The 17,895-nt window shown below is 37.3% G+C and overlaps 1 protein-coding gene across 1 annotated transcript; it reads right to left on the reverse strand.

The window, feature by feature from the left end:
- Nucleotides 1-88: 88 nt before the first annotated feature.
- Nucleotides 89-14,310, reverse strand: LOC126814677 (eosinophil peroxidase). Its single transcript, XM_050539994.2, has 14 exons — nucleotides 14,207-14,310; nucleotides 13,576-13,676; nucleotides 10,556-10,673; nucleotides 9,679-9,830; nucleotides 8,688-8,885; nucleotides 7,718-7,775; nucleotides 6,930-7,039; nucleotides 6,210-6,317; nucleotides 5,636-5,728; nucleotides 4,509-4,669; nucleotides 3,505-3,998; nucleotides 2,364-2,533; nucleotides 1,852-1,957; nucleotides 89-454 (listed from the first exon to the last, which is right to left on the reverse strand). The coding sequence occupies exons 2-14, from the start codon at nucleotides 13,655-13,657 to the stop codon at nucleotides 391-393; spliced, it is 1,914 nt and encodes a 637-aa protein (XP_050395951.1). The 5' UTR covers nucleotides 13,658-13,676; nucleotides 14,207-14,310; the 3' UTR covers nucleotides 89-390.
- Nucleotides 14,311-17,895: the final 3,585 nt, after the last annotated feature.

Raw genomic sequence — 17,895 nt, forward strand, 5'->3', positions numbered from 1 at the left:
CATCATTTGCTTGATAAAGACGAGCGTATCATCGTCGAAACGTTGCATGTTAATAAACCAGTAATTGTTATTCCATAAATAGTGTTAGTGTATTAATATAAGAATTACTCGCCTATAATACAACTTTCATTTTCACAAAAAAAAAACAGTTAAATAAACAAATCAAATAAATTAATCAATCAATCAATTATAATTTACAAAGTTTGATTTTTTTCTCTCTGAAGACAAGTCTCGAACAATGGTTGTTTTTCTCTCAAGTCTCGAACAATAGGTGTTGTTTTTCTGTCGGTAGTATTGTCTACCTGTTCAGGTGTTGTATACCTGTTCAGGTGTTGTATACCTGCTCAGGTGTTGTTTACCTGTTCAGGTGTTGTGTACCTGTTCAGGTGTTTAATGCTCGTACCACGGAGACAGATCAATTTTTGGAAACCTGCTACAGTCAACTTTAAGATTTCTACAAAATACAAATAAACATATATTTATAACCTCGGATAATGTTCATCTACTAATTATATTATCACAATTACTGTCTGAGTAAAGAAATGAAATGGACGTCCTACTCTTCAGCTACGACTGGGCTAATGAAGGAAATTTTGCCCGGGCAGCGGAAATATGGCCTACTGTTATATCGAATTATGACTGCCAAGGGATCTTTAACGTACACGTCCATGTATACACGGGGCCTCGGTTTTTCGTACCACACAAACGACTAGACTGCTGTCCTTGTCAGGCCCTCGGTCCTGCACCACTGACAAGGGGAAAACCATGCTGGAAAAACCCGATAAACTTTCTCGGCCAATGCAGGAATCGAACACGCGACCTCCAGGCTAGTGAGCCAGCGTCTTACCCACTTAGCCACTGTGGCTCCTAAATTGGTCAAACATACATTTATAACCACAGATAATATTTATCTATTGACGATATTATAAGAATTATCGTCTCGTCTCAACATAATATTTTGGTTATTATGGGACTAACACGCGGTTATATTTTTCTGTGGTCTCGTGTGAAATACTAGGGAGGAATTACCTTATTTTACGTCCTACTCTAACGACTTAGACTTTCTTTTACGTCCTACCCAAACGACTTGACCTTCTTTTACGTCCACCCTTATACATACACCGGTCCTTTGCGGAAACTCGTGGGAACCCTGATCGATTCTTCGTATCATCCAAAGGACTAGACACCATATGATCAATCCTCCCGGTGGAACCCCATGGAAACAGGTTCGGGTTTCGCCCTACCCTAACGACTAGACACAATTTCTTGAGCACTCGGAAACCTAGGTCAGTTTTTCGTACCATCCAAAGGACTAGACACCATATCATGGTCAGTCCTCCCGGCGCCACCCCATGGGAACCTGTTCAGTTTTCGTCCCACCCTAGAAATAATGCCATTGTCAGTCCCCCAGGCGCTATCCTGATTGCAATTTAGCGTTGATAAAGTCTGATATTTTTCAGAACAATGCAAATGACGCTCATGGGCTAAAGAAAGGCCTGCAATAGACAGATTTAGCTCTTGCATAATGTATGTTTAATTAGACATAAATTAACATATCCAGACCAAAATCAACTTTCGATGCCATCGTAAGTCTGTGATATTTAGCGGATTGGAATCCATTTTGTGAAGGATGATTAAACGTAAAAATGAGCCATCTAGACATTGTTTTTTATCGTACAGATTTTAGTAATGATGATCGAGGCTAGCCTGAAATTCAAAATCTAATATCTCAGTTCATCGTTGAGCAATTCGACTGAAATTTTTTAGCAAATTCGCTTTACGTTATCTAGTTTTTAACTATTATACGAGAACTGCCAGCTCTTTATCTAATCTTCTATAATATAGACTTACCCTGCTCGGACGACTTTGAATGGATTCCTCTGAACACTCTTCAAACCAAAACCACCTTGACATACAAGCTGTGACAAAGTAACACGTCCGATAGATCGCCGTTGAGCTGTAAGAACAAGGAGATTACGAGTTTTAACTTATATATGTACATGTATGTAACATGTGTTAGGGAATATAATATATCGATATAGAAATAAAGCCCTGTTTTTCTGCAATCTGTTTAAAACACAGATCCTATTTCGTTTCGTTTTTTTTTATAGTACAAAATTTCGTTTTACTTGTCTTCACTACACTAAGATCTGAAAGAGTTGTTCATTTTTTATTTTCACTGTGACATTCATTTTTTATTTTCATTTTCATTTTTATTTTCATTTTTTATTTGAATTTGATTTCACTGGTTTGTACATTGTTTTCTCTGCCTGTGTTTAACTGGACAGTTTTCCCCGACATTTGACGATTTGCAATGACACTATGTTTTAGATCCGGCTATATATTTTGTATATTTGACTCACCAGCACTGAATCCACGCCGCCTGTCTCTAGTTTCATACCAAAAACTGTCTCCAAATTTCAAATCTCGGAATTGTCTGGCCATAAGACAGGAGAAGAGAGGACCAAGTGTAGACCCCGGTTCACTTAGCTCTACCATACCCCCAGCAAAAACATCAATATCATTGACGTGCCTGTAAAATAATTATACATTTCAAACAACAACTCCATAGTTACTTTAACAAATCATCAGGAACGACAACCCTTTATATATTCGATGGTTTCAGACCAATATTGACGTGGGGGGGGGGGGGTCAGTTCGATGTTTTGCTAGGCCTGATGACCTGTTGAAAGGGATCTATAGAAAATGATATCAAAATCATGAAAATTCACCAAAATCATTAATAGTCACCAAAATCATGAATATTAAAAATCATGAATATTCACCAAAATCACGAATATTCATCAAAATCATGAACATTCACCAAAATCTGGCCGAAAATGGAAATTCAAACACTCTTCTTCGAATCTAGACCAAAAGATCAACACAAATGCCATTCAAAGGAGGCGGGGGGGTGGGGAGAGGGGAAAGAGAGAATTGCTCACAGGTTCGAACAGTCATATTTTCCCTGTTGGGGGTGGGGTGCGCCAGAAAAAATTGCTCACTAAGTCTTAGAAAATCCTTTTTTTTAATACCAGTTAGGTCAACAAATAATTATGTACTTTTTAAATGTCCCAGTTACATATTGATTTGTAGGCCTTATTTTGGTTTCACTGAATGTGTAAAATTCAATGATTTTCCCGAACAGACCGACCCACTGGGCAAAATAACCGGTCCATTTGCCTATCTGGACTAAGCTCAACGGGGAGATGTTGACCTTTCCACCCCCACCCCCTGTTGTGCGCCCCTGGCTGTATACACAATATTCCGTGGTATAGCGAGATAAGGGAAGTAACTCTTCTCCCTCGGGAAGCCGATGGCGATATCACAAACAAGTTGTATTATTCTTATTATCTGTGGGAGGAACAGGAATAAACCCACGAGGCTGAGAAGTCGCCCCGATCTCCAAGTCGCAAACGCTGACACCAGGAATCGAAACCACGACCATTCCACCACCACCACTACCCTGGGGAAGCAATTACTATTTTGGTGATTTCTACTTACTCGTAGACTTTTGCGAGGAAAGGTCCGCCATTACCAAAAACCGGAGATGAGAAGGATGTGACTCTAGGCAGACGACAGAATCGCCGGAACCAGTTGTACGGTGGTAAACCATGATCTCGACCTCTCTGAATATTGAAAGCAGCCAAATCAAAACTTCCTGCAGCCGTTTCAAACAGATGATCCGTGATTTCCTCCGTCAAGAAACGATCCCGCAGTTCCGCCGGATTAGAGACCAGATTCTCCACCAGGGATGTCAAGCTGGTGAAGATGAACTCTGGGTTGTTGAAGAGCTGTCGTGACAAGACCTGTTTGCCGTCGATTACCAAGAAATTAGGAATAAGAGAGTGACCATATCTAAACACTGCCGTGGCGAAAACATTCGCTATGCTTGGGTCTCTTGTGATATCGTATTTAAAGTTTCCTTCATCCAGGTCGAATTTCTTAATGGTCGATTCCGACAATACTTCGGGGACAAATTCTAAATAAGTAATTCTCTGAAAAAAAAACCGAAAACCAAAATAAAATCAAAATTATAAATCAAGTTCCTTGTTACGCAAGACAACCCAGTCGAACAATCTATGGCAAGTCCTAGTACTGAATAACGTCCACGTAAAATGAGTATAACCCGAACCTGAATGTCAATATTACCTACAACAGGTAAATTTCAACATTAGTAATTTCTGCCATTCTCCGTGGGTGGTCGTAACTTTCCTTAAATAAACAATCTGTGACGTCATTTTAGTCCTTTTGCTCATATTCTAGTCTATATTTCTATGTGCAGAAGGACTACAATGACGTCATGGATTGCTTATGGATGGAAAGTTACGACTACCCACGGAGAACGGCGGAAATTACTAATGTTGAAATTTACCTGTCTAATGCAGGTAATATTGACATTCAGGTTCGGGTTATAGTTCTGGAAAGGATATGTTGACATAATTACTTGCATTATTTTTAAAAAAAAATGATGCTTTTCCGGTGACCTTTAAGGTTCGTTTACTCACCTGCATAATGGCGCTGATAATTTTTCTGGTTTCCTGAAATAATCTTTCTCCATTCCACTTGGCATTATGTTGGGTTAGATCTTCTACAATGTAGTTATGGATTCTCACAAAGAGCGTGTGTAAAGCCGTCAAACCCGGGAACACGTGCACTCGTTCATCACCTGTAATAGCATAAACAACTTTCTTTCAAATGGAATGAAAACAATCGTTTTAATGTCTAACTGTCAAGGGTTCTTTTATGTTATCCATTGTCAGTACATCCCCCAGCACCACTGACAAAAGGGGGACAACTCTCTCGGTCAACATCGGGATTGAATACGGGACCGACAAGTTAGCGATTCAACATCCTACTCACGAGTCACTGTTACAATAAACATAATGATAATATAGTAATAACACAACTCGGGATTATTCGGTACATTGCGGTACTTACTGTACTTCCGGTAAGGCTATTACGAAGTGTAGATATCAACACAAATACCTGAAATTTTTCGAATTTGAAAAATGTCCCCTAAATAAATAGTTCCGGACAAGAAGTTCCTTGGTTTTCTTATAGTCCACTTTTATTGATTAACGGGACGGCAATATGGCGGAATGAGGGAATCGCCATTTTGAGGGATCATGTGATAGTCTTGACACGCGCATGATAACGTATGCTGTGATTATTGGCATTTACAGAAGGCCGTCGGTCAATCTCTCATCTTCAAATCAAAGGAACGATAATTAGCTAAGATCAGTCTGATTCAAATACAGATCTATATTTCGTTTCGTTTTTTTTTATACTTTCGATGGCCTACACTACATGAAGATCTGACTGGTTGTAGTGATAGGTTGCTTCAGAGGTCATACGAGCGGATTTTGACCCTATGACGTCAGATATTTGCTTAACTAATCAGCATTGATGTTACTAGTGGATTACCCACATTTCCGTGCAAAACACACCTAAAGCTCGCCGTAACAGACCGTTTAAATGGCTAATCCCTCACACCATCCAGAACACGTCAATGATAATAACTCTTCCAGATCCTAGTGTAGTAAGGACAAGTAAAATGAAATTTTGAACTATAAAAAACGAAACGAAATTGGGTCTGTGTTTTAATCAGACTGAGCTAAGAAAGACAACTCACCAGCATCGAAACAGAATGGAGCATTAGGTCCTCGTATACAATCTTCATCTCTACCTCGTGGTAATAAATCACCAGCCGATGTCTTCATACGTCCTGTTAAATATCAAACAGACCACTGTTTACATGTGAACTGGGCGGATCATGTATATTAAATATCAAACAGACCACTGTTTACATGTCGTGTGAACTGGGCGGAACATGTATATTCGTTCAGTAATATGTTAAAGATGCATTATGTAAGAGCTAAATCTGCCCATTGCAGATATCTCGGGTCTTAAGGGTTTAACTCCGTTTTAAAAGTGAGAGCTAGAACAGATATTATCCTTACCATTAACTCTAAGTGAGAGCTAGAATAGATATTATCCTTACCATTAACTCTAAGTGAGAGCTAGAACAGATATTATCCTTACCATTAACTCTAAGTGAGAGCTAGAACAGATATTATCGTTACAGTTAATTCCTCGTGAGAGCAAGAACAGTTATTATCCTTACCATTAACTCCACGTGAGAGCTAGAACAGATATTATCCTTACCGCGAACTCCACGTGAGAGCTAGAAGAGATATTATCCTTACCGTTAACTCCTCGTAGACGATCCTGTGTTTCCTGGTCACTGCCATAAACATTGGAAGCATCCACAAAAGCTGTCAATAAATTCTGTTGTTCTCGTGGATTGCGTCGAGCTAAAATCAAATTGTAAAATTAACACACCAACTCGGTTTCTACACATTCAATGGGCGTACACAAAAAAGAAATGATGTATCATTATTTCAATAACCAGGTGCTGGGTCCAGGTCGGTGGTCGACGTTTGACGATATTCCCAGTTTTGGGACTGAACTCCTAGCTTGCATAACTGATTGATCAACAACGAGAACCATAAGATCCACCAGCTATCCGATCCAATGCCCCAGATACCCGAACAAGTCTATGACTGCCCGTTTCATCGGCACAACCCATTTGATACCTAGATTACTCAACCAATCTTATACCCAGATTACCCAACCCATCTTATACCCAGATTACCCAACCCATCTTATACCCAGATTACCCAACCCATCTTATACCCAGATTACCCAACCAATCTTATACCCAGATTACTCAACCCATCTTATACCCCGATTACTCAACCCATCTTATGCTCAGATTACTCAACCCATCTTATACCCAGATTACTCAACCCATCTTATACCCAGATTACTCAACCCATCTTATACCCAGATTACTCAACCCATCTTATACCCAGATTACTCAACCCATCTTATACCCAGATTACTCAACTCATGGAATAACTTACTAAAGTTAACATCAATGGCTCGTGATCGAACCAACTCCAGACATGTTTGTGTGAAAAATCGATCTGGTACAGGCGTCTGGGGAATCTGTATGGGGAAACAGTCGTCCGTGCTGAAACAACAGATCACATTACATTATAGATCTCCATTAAAGACACAGAGTTTAATGAAGAGTTGGTCATTCTTGCTATAATAATTCGAAAATAGATGATAAAAAAAGAAAATATTGAAAATTTCATTCGAATTACTTCATTCTCTGCCAAGTTATCATTGTTTGTAGTTTTGACAAGTATAATCGGGACTTTTCAAATGGCGAACCGTTTTAATCTAGTTAAAATCTCGAGTATCCGATGACATCTAGAGTCGATTATGGTCTTGTTTTATTAATAAATGTCTTATTAATAGTTTATATAACATTTCGGGCCTAAATAAAGACCTGCAATAGGCGGATTTAGCTCTTGTATAATGTATGTTTAAGTTAAAGGATGGGATTTAAGGTTATACATTATGTATGTAACATGCATTGATGAATTATATAAATTGAAATGAAATGGGGTTTAACGTCCTACTTTTCTGCACCGACTGGGGTAATAAAGGCAGATATACACCATACAGTATGCTTTGAGAGAATTTGTTTTATCTGAACAACGGTGCTACTTGAATTCCACCTTTATTTTGTCACGCACATGTATGATTTTGGACTGATTTGTGTGTGTTTGTTTGTGTTTGTAGTATCTTTAGACTGTTTGAGTGTGTCCATCCTGTAAATGTTATAACTTATGATACTTACCCTCTAAAGATTGTAGAGTCACTGGCGGCTTGGTCACAACAGGTTCTCGGCGATTCGGCTAATTAAATAATAATATAATATAATATAATATAATATAATATAATATAATATAATATAATATTATATTGCATGGTTAAGTGGGTAACACGCTGGCTCGCTAGTCTGGACGTCGCGTGTTCGATCCCTGCATTTACCGAGATATTTCATCGTGATTTTCCGTCGTGGTTTCCCCTTGTCAGTCGTGCAGCACGGAGGGCCTAACAAGGACAGCTAGTGTGTAGTCGTTCGGATGGGACGAAAAATCGTGTATACATTGGCGTACACGTAAATAATTCCTTGGCAGTTAGAATTCGATATAAGAAGAGACCATTGTGGCGCTGGCCGGGCAAAATTGTGCTCATAGCACACTGTATGGCGTATGCCCGTCTATTGTGTACACAGGACCTCGGTTTTTCGTCCCATCCGAATGACTATACGTTGTCCCCTGTCTTGCACCACTGAAAAGGGGGAACCACGCCGGAAAATTACGATGAGCTTTTTCGGCCAACACAGAGATCAAACGCGGAACCTCTAGGTTAGGGTAGCCTTTCCTTACTCACTGGCGGGGTTGGATGGCTGAATTACTGTATCATAATGTCTGTCATTGAGTCAACTGGTGTGGTTTCGATTCCCCGGTTGTTCGTGACAAGGAGTCTGATCTCCTGTCCAATGTCGTGGGTTTTCTCCGTGTCCTCCTCCCACTGCTAAAGACCCCCTACGAGCAAGCGAATTATTGAAATCAAATTGAACCATATATGTTAGTCCCGAAATGTTTGTGTCGAGTGGACGTTAAACTCTCTCTCTCTCTCTCTTTCTCTCTCTCTTTCTGTCTTTCTGTCTGTCTGTCTCTCTCTCTCTCTCTTGTGTCAGGAATCGTGTCTCCCTGTATGAGTTAAGAAGTATAAAGATATCAGAGTGTGGATACACTTACGTTGTTCTACAGCCGCAGCAGTAAAATCATGATCTAAGAATTGTCCCCACTGCATGCGCATGACTGTACCAATTGATTGTGTCTTGACTTCCGGGTGTACGACGGTACTGACAGTCCTAGCACTTGGTAATAATCTTCTGGAACACCACCTTCTTCCGACTCTTCGACACCGTCCAAATATTCTTGGTGAACCCTTTCCTATTAATAACAAATCAATTTGTTGACATTTTTGCAAGAAAAATGGTAGATATGCATGCTATCAATACAATACATATCTCAAAGATTCAGAGAGAGAAAGAGAAATGGGGTTTAACGTCCTCTCGACACAAACTAGGTCATTCCGGAACAAATATATGGTTTAATTTGTTTTCAATAATTCGCTTGCTCTTAGGGAATCTTTAGCAGTGGGAGGAAACTAGGAAATCCTAACCACGCCAGTTGATTCAATGACAGACTTTAGCGCGAACGTGCTAACCATTCGGCCATCCAACACCCCCTCAAGGATCCGGGTCCGATCTCAACAGAGATAGTTAATAGTTATTTATAATACATAAAGGTGCATTATGAGTTGACCATTCTTGTTACCAGGGTTCCAATATAGGCCATAGAAGAATCAATATATTGAAAATTTAATTCTAATTACTTTATTCAGAGCCAAGTCGCGAGTGTTGGAAGATATAGAGCAGATCTTTCATTAACTTGGCAGCGCTGGTGGATAATCGATAGTTAATGACCCATGCATAAGGAACAAACCACGATAGTTAATGTATATAAGGAATAAACCACGATAGTTAATGACCCATGTATAAAGAACAAAACTACGATAGTTAATGACCCATGTATAAAGAACAAAACACGATAGTTAATGACGCATGTATAAAGAACAAAACACGATAGTTAATGACCCATGTATAAGGAACAAATCACGATAGTTAATGACCCATATATAAGTAACAAACCCCGATAGTTGATAGTTATTTATAATACTTACTATCATTGTAGTTTGAGCGAACAAATCGTTTAAATCGTTCAAATGATTGTCCTAGGGACGGTCTGCGAATATTATTACAGAAACCATCAGCTGTACGGAATAAACGACCAGTGTTGGGACATGGAGATCCAGCTTGTGATGTAAATCTTTGGCTACAAAAAATAGTAATGTCAGTTTAATGATTTGATTCCATCAAACGATGGCGGAGAGGGATTTACTAATGGTTTGTCTCCATGTTAGACGAGAAGCGAATTCGTCACGACCCTGGCCAGTCTGGTGGAGAGTCTCATGTGTGTAAAGCCATCTTTGGTAAACCCAGACACATACCCAGGCATTAACACATTCCATTGCCCCGTAACATTAAAAACATATAATCTTGAATATAAGAATATTAATTAAATAGCAGGGTTAATTTGTGTAAATTTGATGATTTCTAAGCTGATTATTTTTCCATATTCAAATTAATCCATTCAAAAATTGATTTATTTTGAGGATTTGTTAAAGAACTATTTAGAGAAGAATAGAGTAGGCTAAACGACGCTGTCCGGGCAAAATGTACTTGAGTATTAGAATTAATCACACAAAATATGTGCAACAGAAATATCTCTGCATTGGTGATGGAAGGAGGGCTTGACAAGGAGAACTGTCTAGTCGTTCGGATAGGACGAAAAACCGAGGCCCTGTGTATACATTGCCGTACACGTAAAAGATCCCTTGGCAATTGGAATTCAATATAAGAGTAGGGCATAGTGCCGCTGCCCGGGCAAAATTTCCCTCATAACCCAATGTAAGGCGTATGCGCGTCTTCATTAGCACAGTCGGAGCAGAACAGTAAGACGTTAAACCTTATTTTATTTCATTTTATTAAATATCTTACCGTATTTCGGGCCGTGTAGGGAGTTTGTAGAGATTCGCCCTTCTAGAATATTTGTTATTCATTTTAGAAAGCTGAGCGGCACACATAGTTATTGACGTGACAAACGTTTTGGGCGAGCCTGAAAAAGACAATAAAAGGATTAAATTAAATGAAAGACCACGTAAGATCAAAAATCTAAATTGCATCTATGTATAGCCCATGGTTACTATATCAACTTTACGGCAAGTTCACACCAATCTGATTAAAATTAAGTCCGCTTTTAATGTTTAAGTATCCGACACGCCAAAACGCTTTTCGATTTGTCAATTACGACCTTAATCCGGTTGATTGGCTGGTGACGTCACAGGCACTACACATAGTATATACATTATTTATACAATATCTCACTGTATGTACAATATAGCACTATCAATACACACGGCAACTGGACAAGCGTCTATTGACGGTCCAATTACCACGTGACTGGTCTAATCATAATCACCGAATTATCGTCTTTCATTGGTATAGATTAGACATTTGTGATTGGAATATTTTAGAGTGAATTTGAAATGCCGTATCATGCCGTAGATCAATTTAAGCTGCCTTTGTTTAAATAGGTCACGTGTTAAATGAAGATGACTCAAGAAATTAGCGCATTTACCGGTAATTTGGATAACCCCGTAATACTTGATATCCCAAACTTAAGTACCGAAATACCGAAATACAAATGGTGCCAGTCATTTGTCGATATATTCATTATTCGCTATATATAATAATAATAACCATTTCTATACATAAAGAACAACTAGAGTGAATATGGAATTTTCCGATGACTATGCAAAACATGTACAATAGATCGCACTCATTTCTCTGCCAATCAACGCTTGGTATCTTATTATCATGTACCGTTCCATGTACTACGGGTGTAGTAAATGAGGTTAAACTTCGCCGCGAAAATTGCACGGGATCATTCGTGGAGTTCCTGGTGCCGTTTGGTGAGTAATTAAACTGTCAATGCAATTGTAAAATACTTTTATTATAAAGAAGATAACCGATGTTAGACATTATAACCTAATCGTATCACTATCTAAAACGTTAATCCATCCATCAATTAAATGTTGTTTAAACCCCAATCAACAAATAATACGAGGCTACTTGATTACAAAAACACCGGTGAGCAATAATTATTGGGTATAAAGTAATTTTAAAAAAACTTATTAGTAAAACTTAATTATTTTATACCATTAATATGTGTGTGTACGATTCTACCATTAGTTCATTTGTGGGTACTACGCACACATTCCACCTAGAGTGATGTCTTTGATCTGGCCGGCGTAATAAAGATAATTACCTAATCAGCATTCTTAATCCCACTAACAATCACGGCTAACACCGAGATGTAAATTAAATAATGACCCCCAAGTCTGTATAAGTTTAGTCGCATTGATTAATTAATGACAGATATTAACGACACTACTTGTCATATTATTATCAATACACAAAGATAGTTAGATGACACTTCTCAATCTGTCTGTTATTCCATTTAGATGGTTACCCTCAAAATTTATTTGTACTGTATATTGAGATATTTTTTCGCATTTCATTTTTACGGTCTATTTCAGAGTAATGAAGTCAAATCCGTCGTACGATGATAACGGATCGTCATTTACAAATCGCTTTTCAATCATGTTTGACTTTTATGATACAATTTGCATGACCACATCTTTTTAACACTGTACTTTTTTACTCGCGGAAATTAGAACCACAATACTCTTTTGACGAAAATGTATCTCTAATCAATTGGACTGTACACGATGTTAGAGGGTAGTAAAATTCCTGTCATGAGAAACAAATTCTAAATTGAATCATAAATTAAAATGAATTACAAAACAAATTATTCCGTAGTCAATTGTTTTATTTAATTAAGGAACTAAGGGGGATTAAAGAACCAGTCAGGCGTTAATGAGTACACACGCCGGTTGTATATAGGTAATTAAGGAATAAACATTCCGAATATGCATTCGGTCACTGTGACGTCACTGGCGTCTGAGGGGATTAAGAGTGTTTTCGATAATTGGCAAAGTCGTTTTTACGGGAGGTCTATTTTTACGACTTTGAGTGAAGATAACTGAATTAATTTCAATGAGATTGGTGTGAACTTGCCGTAAAGTTGATATAGTAACCATTGGCTACACATATCCAAAAGTTTCCAAGCCCATATCTTATGTGCACTTTAAATTAAATTAAATTAAATTAAATTAAATTAAATTAAATTAAATTAAATTAAATTATTAAATTAAATTAAATTAAATTAAATTAAATTAAATTAAATTAAATTAAATTAAATTAAATTAATAAAATAAAATAAAATAACATAAAATAAAATAAAATAATAAAATAAAATAAATAAAATAAAATAAAATAAAATAAAATAAAATAAAATAAAATAAAATAAAATAAAATAAATTAAATTAAATTAAATTAAAGGAGTAGGGTCGCCTGTCCAACCTCGTGGGTTTTCTCCGGGTCCTACGGTTTCCTCCCACTGCTAAAGACCCCTACGCGCACGCGAATTATTGAAATAGAATTAAACCATATCTTAGTCCCGAAATGACCTAGTTTGTGTCGAGTGGACGTTAAACCCATTTCTCTCTCCCTCTCTCATAACCCCGTGAACAAAAAACTTTGACTCATTAAGCTGAAGTCGCCGGGTTCGATGTAGCGTAAATTGTTTATTATCGTAGCAACGACACTGGACATTTTTAAATCTCGCGAGCGTTCTAATCCATTTAAACCCCTGCCATCCGATGTGCTAGAGAGTTGATTATACACTTGTCATGTGAATCAAGGTTTAAATAATAATTTATATAACTTTTGAAGTCAAACTAAAGACATCTAATAGGCAGATTTAGTGCTTATATAATCCATTTTCAGGAATGTAATGTTGTTTAATGGCACGTCAGCACCAACAGAGATATATTGTACCAGGGTATTGGTTTAACGGTAAACTATAAGTTTTGATAATATTAATGAATACTAACTTGATTCAGGATCTTGTGCCGACACCAATACCATATACATCAGAAGGGTAATCCCCCATAAAATCACACTCCCTATCCTCATGTCGATCTCAGTAGGCTTTCTGTTGAGACAAAAATCAGCAATTACCCAATACTACCCAACACAATCCAATAATACCCAACCCTACCCAATACCGCGAATTAACTCATTTTTGTTTATATATTTGAAGTATTCTGTTAGTTTTTCACAATAATGAGGTAGCATGTGGTAGTATTTGTAGTATTTCAGTATTATTGCGTAGTATTGGGTGGTATTGGGTAGTATTAGGTAGTAAAGGGTAAATCGCCTCTGTGAATATTCTCTTTACACGAAAGAATGATAGCAATTTTATAGTAGAAAAAATCAATAAAGAACTAAATAATCAAAAAAATGAATGAACTAAACCAATAAAATATATAAATAAATAGAAAGATAAATAAATAAATAAAATAAATAAATAAATAAATAAATAAATAAATAAATAAATAAATAAATAAATAAATAAATAAATAAATAAATAAATAAATAAATAAATAAAATGGTTTTAAAAAGTAAGTGCACAAAATTAGCTGAACTGATCATATATCGAAATATAAGCCGTACATAGCTTACCGTTTTATGTAGGGTTAGAAGCTATATGTCTTCAAGTCGTTAGTCTATTCTACGTCCCCAAGTCGTTTGTTGAACTGGTGAAAGAGCTGATATATTTATACAAGATTGCTTATGATGAGTCTAATAGATATAGAGGGGAGAGTTCCGTTTCATTAATTATAGCTTTTTACATCATCGTCATTAAGGATGTCCTTGTAAAGTTGAAGATCAGACAGATATAGGCTGTGTAGTCATGTCGTTCAATATACAGACGTCTTATTATACAAGGGGCGGAGAGGCGGATTCACATGACCAATGAGAATATAAGTAGATGCTTTCTTGAGATATATAAACGGAAATGACTACTTCAATCATTTAGAGACTAATAAAGATTCTACTATGATCACTGATAGGGAGGATAATTATTGTCTATTTACTTTTAGTATGTCATGTTTCCCAATTAAACGAGACATTATTTTTCATTTGACTACACTTCAGGAACCATGGCGTGCGCTTTGTATCATACGGTCTGTCATTGAGTCAACTGGCGTGGTTTCGAATCCCCGGTTGTACGTGATAAGGAGTAGGGTCACCTGTCCAACCTCGTGGGTTTTCTCCAGGTCCTCCGGTTTCCTCCCACTGCTAAAGACCCCTACGCGCAAGCAAATTATGTAAATAAAATTAAACCATATGTTAGTCCCGAAATGACCTAGTTATTAAAAAAACATATGTTAGTCCCGAAATGACATAGTTTGTATCGAGTGGATGTTACCCCCCTCTCGTAGCGCCGCTGTCTCCGGTAAATTTCGCTATGGTGTATGCCGTCTTCATTGGCTCTGTTGGAGCAGGAAAGTAGGATGCTAAACCCAATTTACCCCACAGCCCCCCCCCCACACACACACACAAAATACTGAAGTTTTCATGGCAGTTATTAAGATCCGCCGCTCATTAAAGTCGTGGGATCGGTTGCTCAAAAACTAAGTAATTTTAACGCTCCGTTAGACTCTAAGGGATCGTTATCTTGCTAACGTGCCGCACGTTTGTTAACGGTCCGTTAAATTTCTTATGCTGGAAATGGGGTGTTCTCACTTTCCCAGCAGCTATTGTTTTCCAGGTAAACTCATTGGACCAGTACTAATTAGGGTAACAATGGTGTTAAAACTATAGTCTTTTTCATATCAATATTAACCACTTTACATAAAAGTTATTTTATTAACAAATTTAGCATGTACATATATATTTTTCATATCAATATTAACTACTTTACATACAAGTTATTTTATTAACAAATTTAGTATTTAACCGATTCTTTCATTGCTGATAAAAACATGTCAACTTTTAATTTGGTTGGATCAGCTTGAGGGCATTCACGAACAGTTCGCCTCCAGTGAATGATGGCTCCTCTTCTTGTCTTAACACTAAACTTATAATTATCATAAACAAGGCTTCGAGTACCTCTCGAGTTTGGAATGAATCTAACGTTTACCTGTGCATTAGCCATTTTGGAATGACATACAATTTGAACTTTCAACTATTTAATAAACTTTTATCATAAACAGTGTTCATCGTAATTAAGTATAAAATTAAACTGACATATGAACGAAAAATCAGACAGTGATTTATAGTTCACACATGTCATAGGTTAAATTGAACTGTTTATGCAATAATTTAAAACAGAGTATAACACACTAATCTATAACTAATCCCTAATCCGCTTAATTAGTAGGGTTAATCTGCTGGGAAAGTGAGAACAAACCGCTGGAAAGTCAGTTTCATTATCCGTTAGCGAACAGACTGATTAAAGTTAATCCAAGAGAAGACTGTTTATTGGTTTCAAATTCAATGTATATGTATGAAGTTAGTATTAACAAGAAACTGAAGACAGTAGGACAACTGTGCAATCTGTTCAGAAAACCGAATTTACTATAGAAAACACTATAAAAATATATAGAATACTTTATTTTTTCCTTTAGAAATCTTAACCTAAATCTGTAAGAATAGAATAATTACGGCGTTTGCACTATAAAAACTGTAGAATATTTGGGGCCATTATTTCCTACAGGCCCCCAAAACTCTGTAGAATACTATAGTATTTCATCCTATAGAAAATGGAATAGCACCCCCCCCCCCCCCGCCCCATCGTCCAACCATCCAGAATATTCTATAGAAAATTACACGAGTAATCTATGACTCTTTGCTAGGATATACTACGAGTGACAACTGACTAATGGCAGATAACGGATCCCAACACCTTAGTTATTTATATCGGGGGTTGGATGGCTGAATGTTTAGCGTGCGCGCTGTATCATAAAGTCTGTCATTGAGTCGACTGGCGTGGTTTCGATTCCCCGGTTGTACGTGACAAGGAGTAGGGTCGCCTGTTCAACCCCGTGGGTTTTCTCCGGGTCCTCCGGTTTCCTCCCACTGCTAAAGACCCTTACGCGCAAGCGAATTATTGAAATAAAATTGAACCATGTGTTAGTCCCGAAATGACCTAGTTTGTGTCGAGTTGACGTTAAACCCCATCTTTCTCTCTCTCTCTCTTGTTAAATATAACAGCAAGTTAACTATCCATTAACTCCATATTACCCAGTCATTATAAGTTAAAGGCTCAATACCACTCTTGTTGTAACTGAATAATATGTCCCAATCTTTATTCTAGTCAACAAATTGTACTATTTTACAATATTTCAATTAATTGGTGATACAAATTTCATCTTAACACACCTAATTTAAAAAATTGGAAAAATTCAACTAAATGATTTGAAAAGCCTGACGTAAAGCTTTTCAAATGTGACTTGGATTTAAAAATATTTTTGAATATTTAGTACACATCTAGTACTTAGAGTAAGGCTATTTTTTATTTTCTGGAGCTGTCAAGCCAGCAAGAGTGTTATTATCCCTTTAACAGAGCTTTGAACAACCGGCCCTTGTACATGACGTGGTTATACGGTTTAATACAGATATAAAAATAACTCTATTGTTCGTTGTATAATATCTATCTATTTATAGGGGTGATATACACACCGTCAATTGATGATATATAATTAATAATAATACAGGACTTTATTTATATTCTCGTTTTCCTGTGAGAATACTAAACTAATTGTAGTGGTGATAAACTCCTATTATTATGTCTGTACGAAATGGTACGCGCGATCAATTAAATTTGTTTTAATCACATTTTGCTATATCTCTTACGTATCGAACACACCTTCAATGAAATGAAATGGGGTTTAACGGCTTAATTTTCTGCAAGACTGGGCACACGCCATGCAGTATGCAATGAGTGAATTCCAACTGCCAAAGCATCTGTTACCTGCACGACAACGTGCGTATGGGACCTCGAAATCTAAAACGTCGGCCAGTCCATTTGCAGACACTATTTTTATGCGATGAAATGAAATGGGGTTTACATAGAGGTAGGATTTGATGTACCGTCTATTTCTCAGGCTCAAACTTGAGAGAATTAGACCATATATTATAGAAATATGATTGTATAATTGTAACGTGAATCACTTGTGGTCTATGTTTAGAATATTATAATACTAATACCTCCCGTCAGACAGGGGTGATGTCCTTTATACTGCGCTGCTACGGCGCCGGAAAATGGTCTCAAAGGGCGTCAAGATCGCTATAAGCGTGGTAAAAGCATTGTCGAAACGCTAAAAATCGTGCCGTGGTCTCCATGGTCGCCAATGATCGTCGAG

This window comes from Patella vulgata, chromosome 3 (assembly GCF_932274485.2).
Source record: "Patella vulgata chromosome 3, xgPatVulg1.2, whole genome shotgun sequence".
In the NCBI taxonomy this organism is placed as follows: Eukaryota; Metazoa; Mollusca; class Gastropoda; family Patellidae; genus Patella; species Patella vulgata.